Raw genomic sequence first — 27004 nt, 5'->3', positions numbered from 1 at the left:
TCACAGCCCTGCTTGCATAAAGCTCCTGCAAGAATTTAGTAGCTTCAGCCTCCTGAGTCCTACCGTGTAAAAGAAATTGAGAGGTCAAAGTTGTCAGTTTCTCTTTCACATCAGAATAAACCAGCTCAATACTTATAGCTATATCTTAATTCAAACTTAACTCTTGCAGATTAGCAAGAATTTTCCATGTGGAGCTCAGTTCTCTAAAAACCCAGTTTTACAATCCAAAGGAGGGAAAACCCAGGTCTTACAAATATAAAAAAGATGTTCTGAACGGCGAAAGAGATAGTTCAAGCTGACAAGACAAAAAGGACTGTATTCAAGCTACAGCAAGTGTATTTCACATTCAATGACAGGAAAAATATTCTAAATTATACACAAAAAATGGGAGAACAGACAAACAAAAATCTTCAAAAAAGAATTCTGAAACCTGACTACTAAATTCCAATATTATTAATCACTACTGCTAATCCTGCCAACAGTGTAAAGCGGGTGGCCTCATGACCACGCAAAATCTCATCTAGTTTAGGACTGGGCTAGCACAGTTTTAGCACAATATAATATCCACCTTTTCCTTTGGAAATGAACTTCATAAAAACAAAAGCAGAACTGCAAATACTGTGCATACTGCTTATTATTTCCAGTCACAAAATACCACAGTCTGTAAACAAGGCACTCCAAAGACATGTAACTGTCCTGCTCATCCAGAGGGGAAAATGCTGCAAAGTCATCATCTTTCTCAAGCACATAAAAAGTGTTGGAGAAACTCTTGACCTTTTCACAAACAAGCAATGCCTCTGGATGTAACATATTCATCAGTTACATATTTTGTATCCCCAAAAAAGGCAGACCCTTTATTTTAAATAGGCCTAAAGTGTCTGCTGTTTTTCAGATTATGTATTTGGTTTGGGAAATTTCAGGTGCTGGGGAGAACAGCTCTTCTGTCTTGTCCAGCATGGCTCTGCCCTGACTTTCTGCATTACTATCTTCCCTGCCTGTCGCTACTGACCAGAACTCACAGTGTCTCACGGAGCCATCGGCATTTCCTTCAATGTACACGTTAGTTAGTTCCAGGCAGACATAGTATTCCTCGGAAACAGCCAGCCATGCCTGCTTGTTATACATAGCTATAGTGTCACCCTTGTCTGTAAACTGGGAGGGAGACAGGACTAGTATATTTCATAAATAGCAAGTACTATAAAATATTTCATAAAGTCAAATAATTTCCTGTTACAATTAGGAACTGTGAATGCAAGTTGCATGTGCTGAGCATTGAAGTTTACCTAGTTTTGCTACTCTGGAATATAAACCAGGAGAAAAGTCAGCCAGAACGTTTTCAGAAACGTGTACACTATGCTTTGTGTATTTTTTTTTTAAGAAAGCAAGAGACCTTATTATTTGTGCATGAAAGTAGAGTACTACAGATCCCCAACTGCCGTAACTCCAGTCTACAGCAGGTTTTTTTACAAGTTTTTGGAAATATTGCTAAAAGTGTCTTGCTAAGCTTGACTGCATAGCAGAAACCATAAGGATTACCCAAATGTAATGTATACAGAACACTGTGCTGCCATCACGCAATTGTGTATACTATAACTATACTATAACTCTGTGTGCAGTCATTCACTCCAGAAACATTAAACACAAAAAAGGGAGTGGAGAAAGTAGCAACCTAACATCTTCAAAATTCAAATAGCATTAATGGGAGACTTCCAGCTTTAAAGTGATGCTTCTGTCTGGACATACTTACCTGGCATAATTATGAGACTCTGAATAAATGAACAGGACTTTACCTGTGCTTTTCGCATGCCAGTAGCTTTACAAATAGTCAGTTTAAAAGATCTTTGCCATGGGCATTGCATAAATAATTTTATATACATAAGTATATATGTATATATATTATCTATGTGTGTGTGTACAAATGCATGTTAAACAAAAGCCCTAAGAAGATTTAAAAAACCCATAGCATACTTCATAACTTATTTTCTAGGATAAACTATATTTCTAATTAATCACTTCAGAAATCGAAGCTCTCAGTGACCTTTTAAAATGACTATATATACAGCACACTGTTAGATGAATATTGATTTTTTTCCCCCTCCACTGCAAGCAAAGTTTAGAGAATTAGTTTTCATATTGAGAGATAATTATTGAGCTTCAATTTTGTTTCTTAAGAGTTTATAATTAGGCCTTTTGATTGTGAGCTTTTTTTTTAGTTGTTAAGTCCAAGTAACCAAGCAACTATGTGCAGAAATTAACCTTTTTTTACATTATATACTGTAGTAGTAACAATTTTTTGAAGTGCATGAATAAAAAGTTAGTGAAATTACAGGAGGAACAATCTAATATAGCAATAATAGGTGCATTCCCTGTGCATCTGAGAGGAGGAGGGGGGAAAAAAAGAAGAGTTTTCACTCATTTTGGCCTAAAACGTGTTCAGGTTTCCAGGACTCTGACATCAGAACCCAGATAACACTGGTTAGAACCATAGGGCTTTACAATAAAAGCTAAAATATTGACCATATGATGGCAAAAAGTCTTTATTTTGTGGTTAACTTATTCTCTTCTAGCTACTCTCTGATGAAGTTGGTGGTGCTGTGGAGGATGATCTTCTTCTTGACAAGGATCGTGATCGTTCAGCACTGTAGGCAACATGCTTATCATAATTTTGTATCTGAGCCTCGAGGAAATCCCTCTGTTGCTGGCTGATTGTCTGGCTAATCAGTCCAGGGAGAGCTTGAATGCTACCAATCAAAGTTTCCAGTTTAGTTTCCAGAGTAACAATTCTCTTCTCAAAATCTTCGCTTCTCTCATTTAAGTCAGATATCATGTCATACATGATGTTTTGAGTCTGAAAGTAGAAGGATGGAAACAAAGGTTTAGAGAGATCTTACAAATATTCTAACAAACAGCACAACTCCACAAGGGTTTGTAAATGCTTTTGCACTTCACACACACAAACACACACACACAAAAAAGGATACGAATATTATAACAATATCTAGTCTTGCCAAGTAGTTTTCATTGTAGATTCAGAATAAACTTTCTACTAAATTTCCTGAGTAGAAATGTAATATATTTTGAGTAGCACTTTTGATACCAAGGTCTAAATGAATCAGACAGAATACAAGACCTATTTTGGAAGTTCAGGTGCTTAGAAACGTACCATGCCAAGCTTTGTGAACAGTCAGTTATGTAAGCCACCAGAAGAGCAAAGCCTCCAAGGCTGTGATCCATCCTTGGCTTTTCTGTATTTCCTCTGGTTTTAAACACGCTCATTCTTCTAAGCAGAACACAAATGTTGTTCATTTGCTTTCTCCTTAAACTGACCAGGTTCTATTGAACTGGTTGTACTAAGAGAAGCTGAGTGGATTGTTATTGAAATGTAGTGCAAGAAGTAAAAACTCAACTGTATGCTTCTCTACCGCATTCCCCAACCTATCTTCCCTCTACAAAACAGTGTTTGGTTACAGCAAGGATATAGGGTGTACTTCAAAATGGCATAGTGGTCAGTAAAGATGTAATCGGAAATTTTATTTCATAGAGACTTGGAACTGGTTAAAAATAATGACTGAATTTCTCCCTCTGATAGATTGAGTTTTCAGATTAGATTTACACTAGAATCAAAACTGGATGTAATTCAGTAAGTAGACAAACTGGCTGAAGTTTATAAATCATCCAAAGGGAATGAAAATTAATTGAATGACTGAATGCCTGAAGTGTAAAGCACTTCAGTATCAGATAAGTGTCAATAACCTATTTCTCTGCCCCCTGTTTCAAGATGCTAGCATAATCCTTGAAAGTAAAGTAGTCTACATTAAACAGTATCTGCAAAGTCCTTATCAGTTGCCAGAAGCATTAGACTGTAATGAATTTTCAGCAACTGAAGTTGTCAGGTGGTTCTCTAAAGCAAAAGGGGAATGAACACTGAAGAGTTTAATCTTTGCTTCGATACACTTTAAATTGAGGAGGGTTTTGAGGTACATGAAGAGGTGTACAAGAAACCCTTTGGAAAAGCCTATTAATGCCTCTAATGTAGCCTCAAATTAAGATCAAAGTAACTGCTAAATACCGAGGCCTAATGTGAAACCTGGAACGCTATCAACTCAGCCCTCTAACTCTCCAGTTATTACTTTATATTCATGAAAAATTCCAGCAACAATAGACAAGCAGTTTGCAACTGAATAGCCTCTTTTACCTCGTCTCAAATGGCTTAAAAAAGATTAATAAAGCCTTATGATACATCGGTAAAGTAGGCAGCTATTATTCATTATAAAAACTTTAAAAAACACAGACCTAAATTTACTTGTCTAAAGTCACTGCTGCATAAGACAGCAGGAACAGAAAACCAGAATCTCTAATTCCAGTCTGCATGAGAGAGCCTGTGTACTGTGGTCCCTCACAGCACAGGTGCTATTACTGGATGGGATCTCCTTACTACGCAGCACTGCACTGCCACAGCCCACTCACAGCTCAGCATTTACCATGACCACTGCAGTCACTTCAGGAGCTCTCAGGATCAGCCTCTCAATTGTGAAATCCTTTTCAAATGTACAAAAAAACACCCAAAACATGGTGTATTCCAACTTTGGTGAGAGCCATAAACAAGGTGTTCCACTCAGTAGGTGTTACCATAACACACACACATATTCTCATTTTCTACAAATAACAAACTTGGTAACAATATTTGAATGTATAATGCATAACATTTTCACTTACATACTCTTACTAACCTTTGCCAGGTCCACCAAAGTGTTGGCTTGATCATTCAGTTTCCTTTGTTCCATTTTTACACTTCTCAATCTAAAAAGTGGAATTTTAAGTCAGATTTTTTTTGTGTATGTGTTCATAGTAGGATTTCTAAAAAGCATGCACAAAACTTACAAGAGCAAATAACTGCATGGACAATGCCTTGAGTACTTTGTGTAAAGTCAGAATTGGTCATGTGCCTACTACAATGAGAAGCATGCTTCTTCAACACCGCAAAAAAGGAAAGAGCAAGGAAATGTGATGTCCTTGAGAATACCATTTGCCATGGTAAAAGTTGAATTCAAGAAGGGATATAACAATTTATCCAGACTATATGAAAGAAAGCCAAAACATTCCTCAAAGCCTCAGTATCGTGACAAGTAGATATAGGAAGAAACATAGAACAACTGGCTTTTTGTCATTAATGTTGTAGCAATCAAGAATCTTCCCATGCCTACATGACTAGATACAGGTATTAGCCCTGTTCTGTCGGAAATGGATTGGGTTAGCAGGTGTTTGAACCTGATGGAAATACAGTGATAAGTGAGTTTCTCATTACTTTAAATAGAACTTCCATCTGACCAGCAGCTAAATAACCAGCATACTTGCCAATACATTTGATTTTCTCACATAATTTGTGAATCTAAATATGATTACCTTTTAAACTTACATTAGACATTCCTTTTCAATGGGCTACTTAAACTACAGCATTGAAAGACTATGAAAGAAGCAGCAAGGGTAATTTTTTCTCTTTGACGCCTACCTATCTGCATTATTATTAGTTATGCACATTCTTTAAAAGATATATACATGACCAATCTTATGTGAAACAAAGTCCATGATTTTCAGATTAACTACTAGAGGAGTGGTTTGCAGATGGGATTTTCACAAATAAGCAATTTCTTCCTTAAGTACAAGTCATTTGTTCAACATTTCCCAACAAAGAAATACTTGGACTTTCAGTGACTTCTCTGGTGGCTATTCTAACCAGGAAATAGCATGTTTCGAAAACAACGTATCAATTTATAAACAATGCATGATAAGATACCACGCAGACTACTAGTATGTCAAGGGCCAACCAAGCTAACCATTTGGTTAGCTGTCAAATGAAAATAAGTTTGGCAGCATTTTGTGGCAGGTGGGTTGCTAAAGTGTACTCTGCTTATTTCTCAGTGATGGTGTTACTTAGAAAGCTAGTTCAAAGAAAGCCATCTTGGAGATATTCCAAAATCAGAAAGTTTCTGCTCATATCTTTAGATACCCAACATTTAATTTCATATCTAGGCTAACCATCATGAGAAAATAAGTTGTCAGGAGTGAAATATCTTTTAAAACACATGGAAATAACTCTGTTAAGGTAGAAATCATTGTTCACATAAAATTGACATTCCAGTAGCTTGTTACTGGAACGCCACACGCTCGTCTTCCCCTGGAGGCTTCCTTCAGAGCACAGCATAAATGCAGACTGTAGGAATGGTGCTTTCAGAGACTCTGAGCTGGAGCTATTCTAAAGCAAAAAATATGGAGGAGTTTCCAAGGTATGAAGTTATATCATTAAAGTCTCAGAACAGAGTAATTACTCAAAGGTAAGCATGTAATGATTTGACTGTAGAATGATAACTCTAGTGTTTTGGTGAGCACCTCTCAAATAATTTGCAGAATATGTTTACTGCTTTTGTAAAGATTCATTGACTCATCTGTTTGTCAGATAGTATTTTAATTTTGAAATGCCACGAAATCCATTGTTATTGTAGCAATACAAGTACCAGCTGACACCAACATGGTAATTCCTCATGGTAACCAACCCAATATCTATCACAGACTGTAAAAATGTATCTCTGGGTAGTGGCAAGTCTTTAGCTGCAGCAGCCGGATTTAAAGGAAACTGTCAGATTTTCGTTCCTAAATTCATTAAGAGAAAATATGAAACATCTTGATTTTATGAACTTCACTTATCACAGCAAAAGATCATGATTCTGGATCGCGTTTCCATGGCAGCAATCAGACCACTGAAGTTCACAAATAAAGACTCTTATTTTTTGCATGCAGACAGTGGTAAATTCTGCAAATTTAGAAAGGAACAGCTTATACAACTTACTTCCGAGCTCTATTTGCATTTTGTTGAAATAAAAAGACAAAACAAAAGAAAACAAACTGTAAAATATACTAAAGCAACCAAATGAGTACAGTGGGCTCGATTCAGCAGGTGGGAAGTCCTAGGGAGTTGCTACTTCTTTGAATCAGTAACTGCCTAAGGTGGAGTCTAACTATCTTGCATTCACGATGAAGGAACCTGCAATAGCTTCAAACCTTCCCATTAACTATCATCTGTAGACTTTCTTATTCATACAACACATAAAATGCCTTTTAATAGTATCGTTTAGACTGATGATTTCACCTTCATCTTATTTAGTCTGAAGCAAAAAAGACCCAGATCAGCTAAAGGCAGTTTTAGAGCCATGACTGTGAGTTTGAGGCTGTTATGATCTGCTCTGGTTTCTGGCCCTGAAACTTCACTCCTTTTATTTCTGTCTCCAGTGAAACGGTTGGAAAGGTGAAGGAGAGGGGTGAAGAATCCAGAAAGCTGGAAAAGAGCTGTATACTACCATGAGTCACTTGAGAAAAGTTCAAAGATGCAACAGGAGAAAAAATAATTTGCACCCACAGCATAGCAACTCTGCTACAGCTGGAAGAAAGCAAACTGCTACAGCAATGTTTTCATCCATGGCACATTCTTCAGCATATTGAGAAAATTATCCTTTGTTTCTTTTCTTTTATTTTTTTTTTCCAGAAGTACAAAAGTTTTGGTAATGGGATGCAAAGCGCTAAAGGACAGAGGGAAATGCATTATTAACAGAGCTGTTCAAAGTTTGGCTGGCACAGCTAGGAAAAAATTACTGCTGCCACCTTCTTCACCCCACCTGATTAATGAATTTTTAAGGCAGGTGCAGAACAACACTTTATATCCTGTGAAGTTCTTCGGGGCTTGAATGATACATAAAGCTGCAGATCGAGCCTGCTGTGCTTTTTAAATTCTTTTCTGAACATAAGCACACGCACACACATACACACAGATGCACACAGACACACACAAAATAAATAGCAAAGTTAGAAAGTTAAGGAATAACCTTTGCAATCAAAGACTCAAGTACAGCAAAGGATGCACAGGACATGCCGTCCTCTACCCCAGAACCCCTGCCACTCCTTTCCACCTCCCAATCCTTTAAGCTAAGCCGGAAGACTGTACTGGGAAAATATATATACTTTCTATATCCACATAAAAATGCCGTGACTTTTGTCATTTTTTTATTCTTTCAATTATTTCTGCAATAGCACAGTAACATTTAGCCCTGCAAGTCTGCTAAATATAATACAGTAATCAAGGTTTATAGAATACTTCATACCTTAAGCTTAGCTACCCATTGCTTCAAAATATTGCTATGAAACAGAAACAATGATTGTTAGCCTAAATTTACTAACAGGAAATATGACAACACGGCCCTCCTTTCCTGTCTTTCCTGCAAAACGATACACAGGTGTTCTTTTAATGATGGATGCTTCCCTCACATCTCCTCACAGGTTGTCTCAGACACAGAACCACACTCAAATGTTAGCAAACATCGGTTCGAAATTAAACTTATGTAAGTTATCTACATATCCCCAGTAATTCATGGAAACTAATTTCATAGGCTGTACAAATGGCTGTCTCAGGCCAGATGAGGACATCGAACAGAGCAGACAAATAGTGGCACGGGTCCTGACCATCCCTCAAGAAGAATTTGTGGTTCCTGGAGACAAAGGTCTCTTTTTTTCTCCCATGTCCAAGGAAGAGTAACTGAATCATTGTGCAATTCTGCTGGTTTTGATGTGCTTTATGACAAACATGTATTATGAATTTTAGAAAAATACTTACAGTCTGGCAATACCATAATTCATCTTAATCCTACTACTGGTTACAGTTCTCAGGCTTGTTTTCAACCCCTTAAGATTTCAGTAGAGGGGAAGAACTCATCTGAATCATGCCAGAGGAGCTCAAAGGTCACACAACAACTGTTGGCATATACTCCCGTTTTCTGGAATGGATGTCAGGGGTCACAGCTGACATACCAACATTTGATTTTATGCACTGAGAATATATGGTGGAGAGAAGCAACTAATTGTTCTTGGGCTATACAATGATGCTTTATGCATATTCTTTTCATTAAACACTACATGCATACTCATAGGCTCTTTTTCACCACGTCATTCTGATTTTGAATTATTAAAACTTCTACTACAAATGATACTTTTTTCATTTTCTTCTATTGTAGCATGTATCTTACTACCTGTAAGCAAATAAGTAACAACAAAAGATAGTCTCAGTGGTGAAAGACAAAAAAGTGTTAGATAATTCAAGAAGCATAGGAAACTCTAAAAAAAAATATAAACAAGTTTGATTTGCCCCATATTGGACATACACAGCCAGCATGCTTATTTATTTTTTTGTAAACAGGTAACACAGTAAAACCTTATTTTTGTCATACTCTTAGAGAAAAATCAACCTCAAGAGCAATGTCCTACGAACGAGGAGGGAAAGAGTGGGGCGAGAAGAGAAGGCAGGGGCAGGTCAGGACACAGGGATTAAGAGTGACTTCGAGGGAGAAAGAAACTAAGAGAACAAACACCTGCAAAGCAAAACCAAAGTAAAATAGTACTTACTGATGAATAGCTTGCAAGAATTTGCGTTGATGTTTCCTTACTTTCGCATGGTCTATCTTTTTAACCAGCTTTGTGTTTTTATAAATTAACCATGTTTCCCTGAGTACGTTGGCCGCTGCATTTTTCACCTGTTTAATAAAAGAAAAACACCAGGCTGACAAAAGTGGTGTTATGTCATGTTCTCTCTTTTCTGGTATAAACTAAAGCACTTTAAGCCCGGGCCTAACTGTGGTAGTGGGTCTATCAAGAAGCTGTAGCACTGAGGACAGAAAGCATTAACGGGACCAAGGGGACGGCTGAGCAATTTCCATTATTTATAAACATGATATTGGAACCATCTCTCTTTGCATTGGGGAATAAATTGTCCCTCTTTAAAGAGTTAGCATTGTTTGGTGTTTATGGCAATATAAATTACAGTGAGGAAATACTAATGCATCATCTGTATGGTAATTAACTAAACATATTTAATAGGATCATAAAATTTCTTTCTTGTTCTATGGTAAATACCTCTTGATTCTTTCAGCAATTTAAGAGTCTTTTAAATTTCCAGAGCTACTTCATCATATTTTTTTTTATTTACATTTTTATTCTTGTTTCTTTTTTACCATTCTCCGAGGATAAGAAAAAATATCTTGTCAATTAATGTGGCCAGTGTTCTATTTCATAAGTGCTTTGAACGTTTGTTAAAATGAGCCTTTCTATAAAATGTTAAGGGTAAGAGTACCTACAGTTCCTTCTTAGGCCCTCTAAAATTTTCAAGAATGCTTGAAAACAACAGACAAAGAATTTCAATGCAATGTTGATTAATGACAGAATCACTAGCTTATCTGCAAAGGAAAACTGTCCTTATTATTTTTCTTTATATTCTCTCCCTGCAACTTTATATCATGTCAGTCATTGCAGGGTCAGAGCTAAGTCAATGCCTAGGTAAAGGCATTGCAGGAATGCCATGCAGCAGCTCTTCCCAGCAAGAGTTCCCCACCTTGTACCTGTAGAAGTGATGGAGAACCTTGGTCCTGACTTCAGCGGAAGCACAATCACATTTTAGAGACCTCCTCACTATCTCTGCCTAGTCCTTGCGTTTCCACAAAGTAGGCCTATCTTCAGGCTATGAGGAAACCTCTCCAGTATCTGTGTAACTGATTAGTGATCTGATGTGCATCTCAGATTTGTTTGCTTGGTTTGATTTTCATGTGCTTTGAGTTTCATGAGTTTAAAGTTGCCAAAGCACCACTTGGATACAGTATTAGACTGATACTTAGATTTATATAAAGGATAACTGAATAAAATAAACTTTAAAAGGCACAAAGGAAGACCAGATTCAAAATCTGGCCAATCTTTACAAAACCTTTTTTTTCCTCCTGAAAGACGTTTTAAGCTCAGCCGTCAGATTACACAAGAAAAGTGCCTATGTTAGGAGGGACAAATTGTTGTCTGTGGTCTAGTATCAACAAGACCTTAACTAGGTCTATAAGACCATAATAAGAGTCTAGATCAACAATCTCATATAGACATCTCAAGTCAAACACCCTTTATACCTATATAAGAACCGCCTTCCCACTGATGCTTAGTCTTCCCTCACCATGACCGCTTAGGGAAGATACAGGCTGTTAGTGGTGACCAGCATAGAAACGAGGGAGCCAGCACAACCAGAGCAGTGTGCTGAGGTGTCCTGGAAACATGGCATGCACAGACAGGACACGGCTCTCCGCAGCAGAGAACCTGTCATAGAGCAGCACTGCACCACTGCATGGAGCTGTGGTGAGGCTCCCAACCTCCTTCCTTCCTAGAGAAGAGCTGTGGTTTCCAGCTCAGGCATTGATATCCCTCTCCACCCATCAGTAATGATGAGCTCTGCTGAGTTCCTGTTGTGAGCGTAAGGACCTTCCTCTCCTTATTGGCTCTTCTCAATAACAAAGATTGAACAAGTTGAGGGTAGCTCCTACTCATTTTCTTGTTCTCTCAACACTGACATGTCTTATTTCAATAAAGGAATTCTATTCCCTTATTTGCTGCATTCTTTCATCTTCCAAGATGTCATTGTAATCTAAATTTTATTTTATACGGAAAAGTTTGGGGTTTTTTTCTGAATTCTAATGATTTCTAGAGGGTGTTTTAAATACAATCTCTTCTAAAAATATTATTATCTACTAACATCTTTCAAGCCACTTCAGTCCTGTGCACCACTAAGTGAACACTGTGTTGAGTACACCAAGCAATTGGAAAGGCTGTCTCAATCACAAACTGTGACTATGTCTTCTTCTCAAGAACGTTCGCCATAGCTTGAAATACTTGTACATATCAGTCATTTCACCTATTTTAGCTACAAAAATTTTATATATTCTTCTCATATGCTGCATGGCAGTGTTTTAATTTAACATAATAGTCTTTAGTTTCACAGCATTTAACTGTTGGTTATACCAGTTATCTTCCAGCTGCAAGGACCATCTACAGAAGAATATTCAAATCCTCAAAATCTGCTGAGAACTCACAGTTGCCCTCAATCCAGAGAAAAGCTCAAGGCATTCGATTCCTCCTCCTTGCAAAAAAAAAGTTCAGTTGGAGAACGGAGCAGGAGACTATTTAAAACAAATGCAGAAATAAATTCTCACACATTTCCTTTTCAGTTGTGAATATAAAGTGTGACTTACTCTTTTAGTTAGCTGGGTGTCCATCATGAAATTATGCACATGTTTTTCAGCTTTGGTAAGTTCTAACTTCCTTGCCACCACAGCTACCACCAGTGCAGTGCACCCAGCACCCTGAAAACAATAAAACAAACCCCCAAGGTGTTACTATTGCATTTTGTAGAGATTTTAGTGGAAGTTTCTCCTTTGCTGTAGAAGCATGGCAGGCATCAGGTGATTCATTCCTGGTAAATACAGTGAACACGCTACAGCTATTTCAGTTCAGAGTAATAGGAAAAGTCAGTAATTACAGTCTGGTAAACTGTCAAGGCATCAAAATAATTAGTGAGCAGTATCATTTAAAAGTTCTGCTTTTTTTCCTGCAGGGGTTGAAAATTTGAACACATCCCATTTCTATTGCATGAATAAAGAGGGTGATTGAAATAACTTTTAAAACCCAGAATATTAGTAAATAAATGCAGAATACCCTGTTTTTAACAATTGTCTCAAGGTTACAGCACTTGCTAAAGAGGAAATAAGATTAGATTAGTATTTAGCATACAAGAAAAGAAAAGTTTCTTAGGATTTTCTTTAGGGCTTAAAAATAATAATAAATATAGTATGGAATCGGTTTAGTATACTTCCTTGTTTTCTGAGTCCTTCAACAATCTTTTCCTACAGTACTCCTGCTTATCTTATTACCATTTAAAATAGCACACTTACTCAAGACCATTTCTTCAAAACTTCAATGCAGAAAATATCAATGTTCTAATTTGTGCTGTGTATATGTATGCATATGCATATATATACATGGACATCTGTGTTCACAACAGGCCAAAGCCAGTAGGTGCCTGTCCCTTTGAAATGACAGTGCCTTTATCAGCATCACAAATTCAAATGTCTGTTTTTTGGGGGGAGACGAAAGGAAAGGAGGCTAAAATGAGCCAGGTAATGAGAACCAGCGTCTATTATACACATCTAGAGGTATCATTTACTTTACACTATTAATAAATTCTGCTGCCTTAGTCTTTTTTTTAATTATTATTATTAAAACAAAACTTTACAGGTTCTTTTTTAAAAAGTAAAAAAACCACATTAAATATACAAGACTGTGTTTAACTTGCAGTCTCACCCCAGTGCAGTTGTTATTGCACCTGTGTCAGGTACTCTCCAGTATAAAGAAATCTCTTGTTGCTTATTGAAGCTTACCACATTTTAATTCACAGACCTTTCTTCCACTATTTCTGTATTTCTCCCATTAACTTACTCTAGTTCCCCACCTCTACAGATGCCTTGCCCTCTCCAGAAAATACAGAAGAAAAATCTGAATATAGCTTCCAAAATACAGATTCCATTAATAAACACATAGTAAATCAACTCTTTGGAAACCCTGATTCACATAGTGTTCTCAAAAAAGTGAATCTGCTCTCTCTGCTTTCTTACTGAGTCACCCAACGAATTTTGTGAAAGTCTCCAATTTATTAAGTCTCCACTTCTCTAGCAGATAGTTCAAGAAATCCATCTGCTCCAACACAGACACCTAATTCTCTGCAATTAGTTCTCACCTATCAAAGCTTCTGTCCCCAACAGCTCTCAACATCCCCTTGAATAAGTCACTTGTAATTTTGCTGCTTCTCTCCTGTCCTCAATACTAATCTTTCTAGCTTTGCTGTTCTCCCTCCCTCTGTTCTCCAACCCTGTGTAGATAGAATTTCATGGAAATTTACCCAAAGTCTTGCACTCTCCTTGAGTCGAGTCAAATTGTGGCTATAAGTTCCTTTGCTTCTCCAGATCCCACTAAGAGTTAAAAAGGAAGAAGACAGCCAATGCAGCTTAAGGCTGAGCACTTCAGAAATGCAAGCCTTCTGAGAAAAGACCTGGGCAGGAGATGCTTTACCATATACCCTACCTCCCCAGAACATAGACAGCTCTCCTTCAGTCTCCTTCCTGTGAAGAAGGGCAGGAAGGAGGTACTAATATGCAGAAGACCTCTGTGGGTAAATAAATACATAAATAAACTACCCTATACAATGGCAAGAAGATGAAGAGAAAGGCAGACATCTTGTGGCCCAATATGCAAGGATAACCAGGGCCCGATGTTGATTTAATGACATAACTTGAGTTCTTGCCTACTTAGAGCATAAATGCTAAAATGGAACAAGATTATTAATGCAGACACCACTGGCAAAGGAGCGAAAACCAGCTGTTGATGCCAAGTTACCAGGGGAGTGAAATATTAGTTCCCCTTTCCCCAGCCCCCTACCCCACCCCAAAAAAAGGCTAGAGGAATGGTGACAGACAAAAGAAACTTGAATAATTTGAAATTATTCCAGCCTTTGAGACTAACTCTCATGTTTTTTCAGAGTGGCACAGCAGTTATAAGGGTCAAACGCTGTTAAAGAAATAGTGGCTTTGTATCTCACATGAAAGACACTGCCTGCAGCAGCAGAATATTGTCACCGGCAAGCTCCGACAACCACCTTTATGGTGTATATGCACTGCTACCTTCCTTATATCCAGAACAGCTTACTGCAAAGGCCAGATATTCTAGACTCAGATTACCCCTCTTGGTTTTGTGGGATCTCAGGATATCAAAATGAGCTCTTTTAGCATTTCTGCAAAAGAAGGAAGTATTATACTATCTGCACCTTTGCAGTACCTTGAAGGAAAACAAATTACACTCATTCTTTACACAACTAACAGCTTACAGGAATAAGATTGAAATTCTACTTAAAGTACATGACGCTAATTAATGTTTTATGTTACAGTGCTCTGCATTATTATATGACTCCCCTAAAGATCTCAGCATCCTCAAAAATACTAATAAAGTGAGAATTAATCTGAATTGGAGAAATGAAATAGAACCAATACACTTACTTTAAAATGATAACATAAGAATCAGACTTACCATGTTTTTGAATATTTTGATTCACATGAAAATTAGTAACATGAATTCAATGAATTCATGCTCATATGCTCAGGATTTTTTCTTATATCAATACTAAATGAAGCAGCTACTTTTTTATTAAAATGACTTAGGCTAAGTAAAAGCACCACGATAATTATTTCAACTGCAGGAAGGGATCTTTTGAGAATAAAACTCTCAAAAGTCTTATTAGATTACTGCATTTTGTAACTTCAAACATCATTCTTTTCACATTGTTTTGAAATAAATAATAAACTAAACCACTGCTTCAAGCTCTTGCTTAACTTTCAGGGGAATTATGTATCATACAAAGAAAATGAAAAAGGTACAAATGTATATATTTTCAAGAATCAAGGCAGTAACTAATTCTATATGGAATTTGCACTCCTCAGCCAGTCCCCTGTCCACCTCCTGCATTACAGAGTTATTGTAGTGTATTTTGGCTTGGTAAGCAGCCTGATTTTAAGGGCACTTAGGACTTCCATTATGTCAAAATCTGAGTAAAAAGAGAATCAATATTGATAACGTCCACTCAGCTCATCAGTCCACTGCAGCTTTAGCTAAAGATATGTACATCTGTATATGTAAAGAAAGCCACCAACTTCTACCCCATTGAACAGTCCATTCAAATTGTGGCTAAAGTAAAAGATGAAAGAGCAAGTTTCGGATTACAAAGAATTAAAATGCATCAGTTTGGGCTAGTTAGTAAATGTTCATAACTATGTACATCAGAACTGTAAGGTTTGACTCAAAACACTTTCACACGGAAGGGTAAAAATGGCAAAAAAATTTAATTAATTTACATTTTCAGCAGTTTCAAGCAAATTTGAAAAACATATAATTCAGTGTTCATAGTTTTCAAAATTACAGTATTATATTTTCTATGCAGAAAAGTTTTGTATGTGTTCCCATGAAATGTAGCATTAAACAGCTACAAGCTGTGTTGACAATTTAGACACAGCTATTAAAAAAACTGAACAGAAATTATTACAACATACATGTTATAAGCAACTTGGGCAAACCAAAGTTAAAGTTTGAATATATTGTTCATTTTCTCCATTTAATGGAAACAGGTAATAACAGAACTAATCATCCATTAATTTGATTTCCTTCAAGTGCTATATGAACAAGGATTTGCCAGGAACCACCAGTTTTAAAAGCTCATCTACCTGAACTTTTCTGTTTTACAGAAAGCACATACAGGCTGAACAAACTGATCTACTAAACCAGGAGAAGCCCTTAAAAGATCACAGATTTAAAAATGGGCTTCTCTAAAACAACAAGACCAGGACTCCGCTGATGAGCTGAGCAATGCCTGTTTTCTCTTCAGATCTCAGCAAGGATCTGAAGACGAAGCACGTGAACCTCATCCTGAATGCACAGCATTTGTTGCTTGACATGAAATGGTGTGTATTAGCCTTCAGGAAAAGCAAGAAGTCTGAAAACAAATATATGGCACATCCTTAGTCTTTCAGTTGGGCAAAGCAACAAACACCAGACCACACAGTGGCATCAGATCTCTGATGGGGACGTAAAACTTGCATTTGTGAGCAGTACAATCTTGAAGCAGAAGTTTACAGTCAGTTACACTGGACACCAGTTGCCTTGACTGTCAATTTGTTTAGCTGCTGTCCTGTATGAAAACATTTTTGATTTATCTGCAAACAACTTTAGGACATTCTTCATCTCTTTAATTCTAAGCATGCTGCTTCTGTTCAGGAAAAGAATGATGCCTTAAGTTCAAATGATCATGCAGGTAAGCAATAGCACATGAAAGCCCTTCTTTGGTACCCTCTTTGATGCCTAGAATCCAAAGTAAGTTGCCTTGGTAGAAATAAAGTGTATGTGAGTATTTGACTCACATATATACTTAGGTACTTGTTAAACACTAGGAGGCTAATTATTTTCTCAGTTACACAAGCCTAAATGATGACTGATGCTCCTTAGAAAAAGGAACGGCGGAACAGACTAAGCTAACGGAAAAATGTAAATGTCAACATTCACTGGCTTTTTGACATCAAGCCTACACTATTTGAAAACAGCAAGAGAAGAAAGGTGAAATTCATTGTATTTTAAGTTATACTTTAAATTTAGGTACCGAACAAAATGCTTAAACACGCCCTTCAGAACAAAATAAATATTACTTGGTGTTATCTTTCACTTTACCCGTAGGCATCATAAAATGCAACCTTCCCTATCCACAGTCTTGGCACTTAGTTCTGAATTACTGCAAGCTTCCTTTCATCTGCTATAACAAAGCAAATTCTCTCTTTCTTAGCCATATCAGAGATTGCTGAAATGGTTATTTTCTTTACCTGTTGTTTTTACTATGTTACTCTGCTCTGCGTCCATCCATTCCCTTCTCTGCAGCATCACATATAGAACACTTGCCCTCAGTTGCAATATGTTATGACTCCAGGCTCTTCCACCTTGTCAGTAAGGAAGCAATGGATTTGAGCCCTAATAAGCCCTTTCAAACAAAATCTTTTGCATCATCTCTTGACTTAGGAAAAGCCCCCGGAAACATGTACAAAACTAATACAAAGCTTTCTTTCAAATTCCTCCCCTTCTTTTTTAGGATATTACTTACTACAAAGCCTAGAAAAACCATTGAAGGTACTTAAGATTCTGGTGTGTCAAGATCAGTTTTTTTGATCCTACATAATGCTTCATTGTTCCCTACTCTTTGCTATACAGAGATGGTAAATTGTTCAGGAATTTGTACTACATATTTCTACTGTCTTTATACAGTATCGATAGGATCAGGTGTTAGAGTTCTGAAGTGCTACAGGAATATAAATAACAATAAATAAATAAATAAATAAATAAATATAGTAGGTCTGTATTAACCAATTATACCATACACATCATAATACTAGACCTGACTTCGTCTTTTTGCTCCTTCAGATCCTGCTGTGGTTTACTGAGATTATGTATCAACGTACTTATTATATACTATACCAGCTCAGATGCCTTTAGCAGTCTAATCACAGAACTCTGTCCTTCTCTTCACTGATGCAGCCCACCCTGAGCTTTCTGCTGTTATCATCAGAACCACCAGACCAAAGCCGACTAACTTCAAGTTACCACAGAGAGTTTTATATTATGGTAAACCACAGTATACGTAGCCGTGGGAGCTAAAGGGAAAAAGCTGGTGTTGCTCAAAGTATCCGATGAGGGTGAGGCTATGAAGTTTGGATCAAGACCATGCCTTTCCCACTGCTCACGAGTGCTGACAGTTCACGCTGGTGCAAAACACAGTGATTGCAAAACTGCAGGATTCTGGCTTCCATGAAGTCTAGCACTGACATCCAACATTCCGGTAAGGGCCCGGTTTTAGCGACAACCAAAGAGAGGTGCTTGCAGCTCTGCAGCTGAAGGGTTATCTAAGGGAAAGAATGGTTAGCACTGGCTGCTAACCCGCACTGAAAACAGCATTTGGTCAGCAGAGAAAACCTGTACTCCTCTATAAGTAAACGCCTCCAGCATTTCCACTTGGTTCTTTCTTTGGTAAGGTTCCAAAATACCTTTACAAGACAACAATGAACTGAGCCATTTCTGCAACTTCCTGGAGGTCATATAAATGCCTGGAGGGTGCTATTGGTGAGAAAGGCAGCAACACTGTGTATCAATGTCTCAGCTGAGTCTCCTGGCAGCTTTTGTTTACTGGACTGGAAGTGAAGTGCAGTCTTTAGTGCTGTAGTTGTCATAAAAATGTCCTGCTATACTTGCCTGTAGCTGAAAGAAGGCAGTTGCCACATTTCTTGCTCATTTGCCTTGGGATCCACTGAGGGAGAGAGAAGGTCCGCTTTGCAGACATATGGTTCTGGTGGGAAATTTAGCTCTGCACCAGAAAAGGCGCAACATTCCTCCTGCTGCTCTGCATAAAATGAAAATCCTGTAAGAATTTAAACAGGTAATCTGTTCATCTGGCTCTCTAAAGTTGGACTTGCAGGACCACCAGGGGAGGGGAAAAAAAAAGTAAAAAAAAAAAAAATTTGCTTGAAGTAAAAAAAAAAGTCTCCAAAACAAGCAATGCAAAAGTTGAGGGAGGAATTCATCCACAAGACAGACAGAGGCTAGGGAAATGGTGTTGTATAAATGCGGCTTTGCATTCGTCATTGTTTACTGGGAGAGATGTGTAACCTTGCAACACTGAAACAAAATAGGATGAGTAATAGGACAACAACTATGCCATCTCAGCCAAAAAGGTGACCTAAAATAGTTCTGCATTATTTATACTTTCATATATTCAATATTTGCCTGGCCACTATTGTCTTCAGTGGAGTCTGCCTGCACTATAGCTAGAATTTTATTGCAACATTTAAACTTCTAATCTAGACAACAGCAGATGAGCAGATTCCTTCTAATTATTCCATATGGTTTTTGAATGTTGCAAAAATAAAAATTGTGAAGAGCATTAGCGGTCATATACAAATATGAAATTTATTAAATACTCTCAGACAGTAATGGGTAGTCATAGCAGGGGTAAAGTAAACTCCTTTTCTTGAGAAATGCAAGCTGGGTACTGGGAAAGGCTTCTGAGACAGCACAGAAAATGATAATTTATAAAATGAACACAATCTCTCTTCTGCAGGGGAACCTGTAAATGATAGTAGTGTTAAGTCAGAGAAGCGAAAGAATTGAATGCACCCCGGTGGATAGGCTCCTGAGAAACCTTCAATGGTGGTAACAGCTACAAGCCCCCTGGAGATCAAGACAGTTTCTGATGATGTGCAAAAAACCTTTTTGCTGAGCAAGGTGGTGAAATCTGATTTCACTAAACAAGCAGGCTCAACAGTATACAACGCTGATGGGAAACATAACTTTAATAATTCAGGATGATGGCTACCAATGATGTTCTTGTCCAACACCTGTGTCGTAAATACAAAAGCTTCATGAGAATACCTGTAAAAATATATTTAAATTGTTGTATTAAAACTGATGTTATTGCAGATGAAACCAAACCAAATTACATTTTATTCAAAACAAAGCAGAAGTGTTGCTGTAACGGTTGTCAGATCCAGTCGTATCTATGTAAACAAAGATATCATGGGACAATTGCTGTTCGTTCCAGCCAGTAACTGACTGCCTTTGAACTTGCTGAAATGCACCTGTAACTCCTAGCTAGACCTAAGTGGGAAGCAGTTCCCCTGTCCTCTGACACTTCAAAAAACTTCCCTGCTCTACTGGTACAAACTGGAGACCTTCTGAGGGAGGTTTTTTCCTTAATTTTTCTAATTCTAAAAGTGGGTTACACTTTCCGGGAAGGTAGAGCTTCTGCCATCCTCTCACATTTCAGATTACTGACCTAACCACTGCTGCTTCAAGGATCACTCTCTGGGGCTTCTCAATTCAATTTTGATGATTTATTTCTCTTCATTTGAAAATTTCATAACAACAAGCTATACCCATAAAAAAATCCCAAACTATGTTTGTTTCTTTTAAAAGTTTCCATTTTGGCATTCTGGTGTGCTGGAACAACAATAGTAGACAAGCTGAACAACTCCTGAGCAGCCCAACCTTCAGTAGCTTCCACCCAAATAATTCAAGCATCATTAACTGCCTTCTCCACATTACATTTCTGCTTGACACACTGTCCAGTTAGGTTGTATTATGTTAGAAGGAATAAACACAATCTGTTCCGAATCCTGACATCACTTACACTTATAATTGAATTCTCAGAACCAACTGAATTAAATTCTACCATATATCTGAGACATGGACCTAAGATGCTACCAATTTGCGTGAAAAACTTTTAGTATTTCTTCTGTATTCTCAGGGAAGTAAAAATTGAGTTGTGTTCCAGATTTTGGAAATTCTTCTAGTAGGCTTTTCAGCCACAAAACTATTCACCACATTGCTCTGACCTTTTGCTACCAGATTCAAGAAATGATAAAAATATTACAGATTCTTGATCAATGTGCAAAAGGTTCTAGGTAAACCTTTACATAGCAATACAATCTACTATTCTTTTACTGTCATTACAGAAAATTGAGTTGCTTCTACCAGTTCAACCATCTACCCACAAAGCAGGATATTAGTCTTAATCATACCTTTTTGGTTCTCTGAGTGTAACTCAAAATACATTGCTGTGTTTCATAAAACAAAATATTTGTTTCCGCAACTCATTATAGAATTAAACAATGTAAACAGAAGTTTTCTGTTGTGCTTTAGGCTGAATCGGCCAATGACTGACAACGGATGCTCTCCCCTCACTTCTCGCTTCAAGGAGAGGAGGAGGAAGGATAAAGAGATTTACAATTTTAGAATGAACTAAACTAATGAAATATTAATAATAAAATAAAAAAGAAATAATAAATATGAAACCATATCGAGCTCCCAGGATGACGTCACCAGCAGGCACTGGTGAAGGCCCAGACTGGACTCAGTGATACATGGGAACTGGATTACAGATCTGGAGTCAAGAACGCTCAGATTGGGATCAAAGGCAGATGAACAGATAGGGTCCTCCTTGGATGTTGGCCTTTGAAGAAAGCAACAGACCCTTTGACCCCTCAGCTTTTATACTGAGCCTGGGGCAGATGGGATGGAATACCCTGTTGGCCAGTTTTGGGTCACCTGTCCTGTCCACTCCTCCCTGCAGGTGGGACCACCCTGTGCTTTTCCGTTTCCAACCCTCCAAGAGGGAAAATAACAAAATTAGCTGACCTTGGTTGTTATGGCAATAAGTATAAGCAAGAGCCTATAAATACAAGCATACCATTCCTTGGCATCAACAATAAACACAAGTCTTATCAGTCTGAGAACAAACAGTTTTCTGCACATACACTGTTCATTTCAGAGAGTTAGGAGAGGCCTAGCTAAGAAGCAAAATTACTGAACAGAAAACTGATTCTGTTTTACTTCAAACCAGGACATTTTCGTAAAAAGTCCCACAATGTTTTAGGCATTATTATGCAAAACAATTTAAGACCTTTTTGTACTTTATCTGTAGAAAGTTCTATAAGATAATTTTCATATTTCTTTGGTCAAATCTGATGTTTACCTTCTTTTTCTCTTTTTCAGGAATCATCCCAGAAAATCTGCAGCCAACGTTAACTATGCAGTTAGAATCTACTTTTTTTCCTCTTTTTCTTACAATCTATTAATTATTAAATTTCAAAGATGTTACAGTTCAGATTTTGCTACCAACAAAAATCATATTGTTAAAAACTATACCACTCTAGGTGCCATGTTCCTCTTGTAGATAGTCCTCTGTATTTGTTAGCAAGTCCAGGCTGAGTCTGAGATAAAACTGTATGCATGAACACCACAATTTAACCTTAGATGAAGAGTCCTCTATTCTCAGAAACATCGCATCCTTGTCATTTCTTTCATGATGCACAGGAAAGGAATTGTAATTCTTTTTAACTAAATGCAGACTTTCACAAGGTCAGTAAAAGCTGCAGCATGAGAAGTTTTATGATCAGATCTCATTAATTTTTGATTCATGATTTAGAACTAGTAAAAACTAGCAACCCTAAGGCCAGATTGTGACATTGACTCCATTGCGACTACCCTACATAAGAATTCTTCACCTACATAAGTGGTGTTCAAACCCTGTAATTAAAAGATGCTATTTAGAAAATTTCCAAAAGAAATATATAATCTTGTCCACCTCTATGATGTAAATTTAAGAAAACATTCCTAGTTTTATGATTCTTTCATAGGCTTAACACTGTCTCTGGAGCTCAATTCAATAACAGAAGGATTGAAGCTGCACTTTCAGCATTAGGGAAGCAGACAAATACTTCATTTAAACCAATCTTCATTCAAGCTATAGCCAACCACCCTGTGCATTCTGTGACAGGATTGCAACTCATCCACTTTATTGTAGCGACATAGGTTTGCGCTACTAGTTCTGCATGTTTGCCTCTTACTGTTGGCAGTTGGCTCTGCAGGAAGATTCTGCATCCTTAGCTTTGCATCATACAATAAACGAACTAGCTAACTATATAACGCAGGATGCAAAAGGAAAAGAGTCCTCAAACCTTGCAACAGAACCTTGTATTTGGAGTCAGAAGAATGGATTGTGATTATTTTATCTTGTGTAGATAAGCTTACAAAGATCTGCAAAAATTATCCATCTCATGGTCAATAATTATGCAACTTCCCATACCTTCTAACACTTACCCCCTCCTTTTACTTCTACCAATTTCTACATATCTTCTTTAAATTTTTAACGTCATTACACTCCTCATAATGCAAGGAAAACCTGCAAACCACTCCAACACACTAACTACAAAAAGCCAGTAAGAAGATGGAATCGCTGCCTATATAAGCAGCTCCACTTAGCACCAGTTGAGCTCAACCTGCTGACCAGGATCTGAGCTTGGGGGTGTAGTGATAATCACAGGCTGGTTTTTGTTTAAATTTTTCTAATACATTAATCAGACTTCTTTGCTGGCTTACTTTTAATGGTTCTCAAAGCTTTCCTCCTTTTCGTATAATCTTAATACGTTTAAAGTTTTTCATATTTTCCAGCAGTGGCCATTTGCACAATTTAAAAGATGTCACTTGAACCAGTGCCTCAAGATAGCAATAGCTGCAGTTTCAATAGCCAGCACAACTTGGTGCCATCAGCAGACTGCATAAAGTCTACTTCCCGGGCTGGTGCTAAACACAGAGTTCAGCCTGAGCAGTCCAATTTCCATCGCACAGCAAGCAGTTCCTGAGGCAGAAGCGAGAGGACAGACAGGGCACCTGGGCTCTCCTTTCACTGGGGTCAAGACACTGAAGGAGCCCTCCATAGGCCACCAGTTTTGCAAAGCCAATATTAACTCTTCAGTGCTCTGTGTAGCTACTCCTGTATTCGCAAGTATTTATTCTCCCTTCCACCCTTTTAAGTCCCCAACAGGGACCTTATCCAAAAGCAAAAACTCAGTGGTATTCGGTATTGATCACACTACTCCAACAATATATTTGCTACTTCAGATGCTAGGAAATTACATTTTCCCTCTTAAAATCACATACATTGGTTTATTTTATTTGTTAGACTCATTCAGTAATTATTCTGGTGTATCCATCAACCACTCCTATTGAAATAAAAATCTGTAAGTCTGTTTTTTTAGGATCTTTTCTACAACAAACATTCATTAGTTACTGTACAAGTTTCATAATAGTAGCTGGTTTTAAAGAATATATAATTCTTTTCTTATAATTCTATTTCAAGACCTATAAGCTTTTTTGGTATTGCAGGTTAGGCTGGGAGTTAGGTCATTGTTACATTCTTTTTCATACTTTGTATCTTTCAGGTCCTTTATTTAAAAAAAAAAAAAAAAAAAAGGAAATAAAAGAGTAATTTCAATATCTGACTTTCTCCCATTGCTTCTTTCTCCCATATTTTTTTCTCACAGATGATGTTTGCCAAGGCCGTATTGCAGATGTCCTTAAAAATGTAATTAGGGGTCAGCTTTCAGTATTGTTTTACCTATCATCAACGCTAGCTACCTGGCTTGTTTTTTGGTTAAGAACACTTTCTGTCTCTGGGGGCATTTATCCCATGAGATTCTGATTGGAGCCTTCACGTTTCCAAAGCAGCTGCCGATTTTTTAGTCATAAAAAACATTTGAAGACATGAAGATGAGTATCATCCATACATTTTACAAGTCTAATTTTCTACAGAATCTTGTTTTACTTGTGAAAAAGAAACACTATGTGTGCAACTGGTACATATTAATCAGTACTTTAGTTTTCCACCAGAGCAATAGAAACAAGTGCTACAAATAATTTTACATCTGAATTCAAATGGTGCTGTCATAAGCAAAATTACAAATATATCTTATAATTTCAGCTTCTGTGTGGTTTGTTCCCAGGCGCACAAAATAACATTTGCGATAATCTGGAATCTGCTTTTCTGATTTTATTTTTACCTTGTTTTCATCATAATAAAATCATAAGCCTACCCACAGCTATTACCAAATAACAGTCCAGATGCTGCTGTCATTTGCACTAGCATAAATGCTGTAACAGTGTGAAACCCATAGATTATTTTTATCAATACTACTATTCTCATGACAATTCTGCAGAGCTTTGAAGGTCCCAGATTTCTGCTACTGTAAGTTTTTTTCATAATGAAATACCAAAAAGTGCTGAACAATCTGAGTGAACAAAATGATCTGATAGCTGCACCTTCAGCTATTTGCTTATTTATAAACAGTGCCTGGGAAGAAGGAACACTTTATAACAGGGTTCTGTCCCCATTCTGCACATCCCTGTGCCAATATATACTACTTGTCCTCCTTTTTTCCTAATGAACTCATGACCACATTTTATTCTCTCTGGCATCAAAATCCAGCTCAGAAAGAAGAGTAAAAGCAAATACCCCAGAAGATGGCAGATTTGAGCTTAGACAACAGCCTTTAAAAAAGCCTTCTGAGTCATTCCACTGTTTTCAGCCTGTACCTTCCAACTGCATTGCAAACTCCGTATTTAAGGAGATAAGCATTTCTCACCACAGGGAAAATGTACTTAAGTCTTTCTCAATAAACATCAATGACCTGAAACCTGTTAGATGTTTAAAAAATAAAAAAAGGCATTTGGAAAAAATTCTTACACATTACAAAAATGCGTTGATCTATTTTACTCTTAGGACACAAAATACACTCTTATAAACGAAAATTTTACCAAAACATCTGTTTAAAAGGGTCAACTATTTGATACCATTTGTTTTCAGCCATAATCCCAACACATCAGTTTTAACAGAAGGTAGATATTGGAGCTGCATTACTTATGATCAATGCGAAAAATTCAGAAACAAATATGTATCTTACTGTTATATACAGCTTATGTGATGCTCATTCTGCCCTTCTCATTCACAGGAACACTTACACAGGAGTTGATACAAATAAAAGTGGCAGAGTCTGGAGCTTTTTTACTTCTAATTTACTGCAGATATGTGAAAATTTGCCAGACATTGTAATACATCCCCTTTACTCCCTGCCTAACTCTGATCAAATGGTGCAATACAGAAAAATTAAAACTAGACATACTGAATATGGACTAACAATTGCTGCATTCTATCGATGGTAACAAAATCTCTTACAGTGAAAATTGCACTACATAAATCCACCTAGAGCAATGGAATGCTATGTATAGTATCTTATTAGACTTACAAGAAATAGTGTAGAAAAAAGTGTAGAAATAGACAGCGAAAAAAATGCTTTCAGAGATTGGCCACCATCATGGTTTTTTTGTTTGCAAGTAACTTAATTTTAAGAAACTAAAGTTAGAACTGTAGATTCATTATTAGTACTGATCCAATTACACATGTCCAAAGATAACCAAGATGATATGATGCCTTAACATTTAATGAAAGACTCTATTGAGATTTTGAAGCTGCAAATTATCTCAGGGTGGAATTTATTTCTCTGTATTTCACCACACAGCTGCTAAATTTTACCTAAAGAAGAAGAAAACCCTCCACTCTGTTACCAGGAAAGAAAGACCATGGGTATGGTTTGAATAAGTACATATATACTCTACAAGCCAGCAAACAAATATTTATTTATGACTACAACAAGTTTTGGGATTAATTGCAGCAAACTAAATCTCATATCCAATGAATAAATTCAGAAACACTCACCATAATTCCAGTGAGTAAACAGACTCCTTTCCCACAGTATGTATTAGGTACCATGTCACCATATCCAATGGATAGAAAAGTTATTGAAATCAACCACATTGCTCCAAGGAAGTTGCTAGTAACATCCTGTTGATCATGGTACCTGACAAGAAAAAGAAAACAATTTCTTTATCATGAAAACTTTTGTTAAGATTTTGTGTTTTCAGAGAGGAAACTCATTAACTAGTCATAGAACCATTCTTATATTCTATAGTTATTTCCTTTTTAAAAGCAGCTATAAGGAATTAAATAAAACTCAAATACGATGACATCAGCAGTAAAGAAACAGAAAGTAGAAAAATAACACCAGTAGTAGAGATAATCAAGACGGTTTTAAAGCAGTATTCTGTTATTATTATTATTAAAATAGATGAAACCTCT

General features: G+C 37.1%; 1 protein-coding gene across 1 annotated transcript in view; it reads right to left on the bottom strand.

The window, feature by feature from the left end:
- Window positions 1-315: 315 nt before the first annotated feature.
- KCNN2 (potassium calcium-activated channel subfamily N member 2) overlaps window positions 316-27004 on the bottom strand; it is a 77026-nt gene continuing 50337 nt past the window's right edge. The window contains exons 5-9 of the mRNA XM_074165962.1: window positions 26585-26726; window positions 12096-12206; window positions 9445-9572; window positions 4731-4800; window positions 316-2848 (exon numbers count right to left, since the gene is read on the bottom strand). Coding sequence (XP_074022063.1) covers window positions 2564-2848; window positions 4731-4800; window positions 9445-9572; window positions 12096-12206; window positions 26585-26726 — 736 coding nt within the window. The 3' untranslated portion in view covers window positions 316-2563. The remainder of the gene's footprint in view (window positions 2849-4730; window positions 4801-9444; window positions 9573-12095; window positions 12207-26584; window positions 26727-27004) is intronic.

The sequence above is a fragment of the Numenius arquata genome, chromosome Z (assembly GCF_964106895.1).
Source record: "Numenius arquata chromosome Z, bNumArq3.hap1.1, whole genome shotgun sequence".
In the NCBI taxonomy this organism is placed as follows: Eukaryota; Metazoa; Chordata; class Aves; order Charadriiformes; family Scolopacidae; genus Numenius; species Numenius arquata.
The sequence above is the reverse complement of the archived record's forward strand: the minus strand, read 5'-3'. Positions and strand labels throughout refer to the sequence as shown.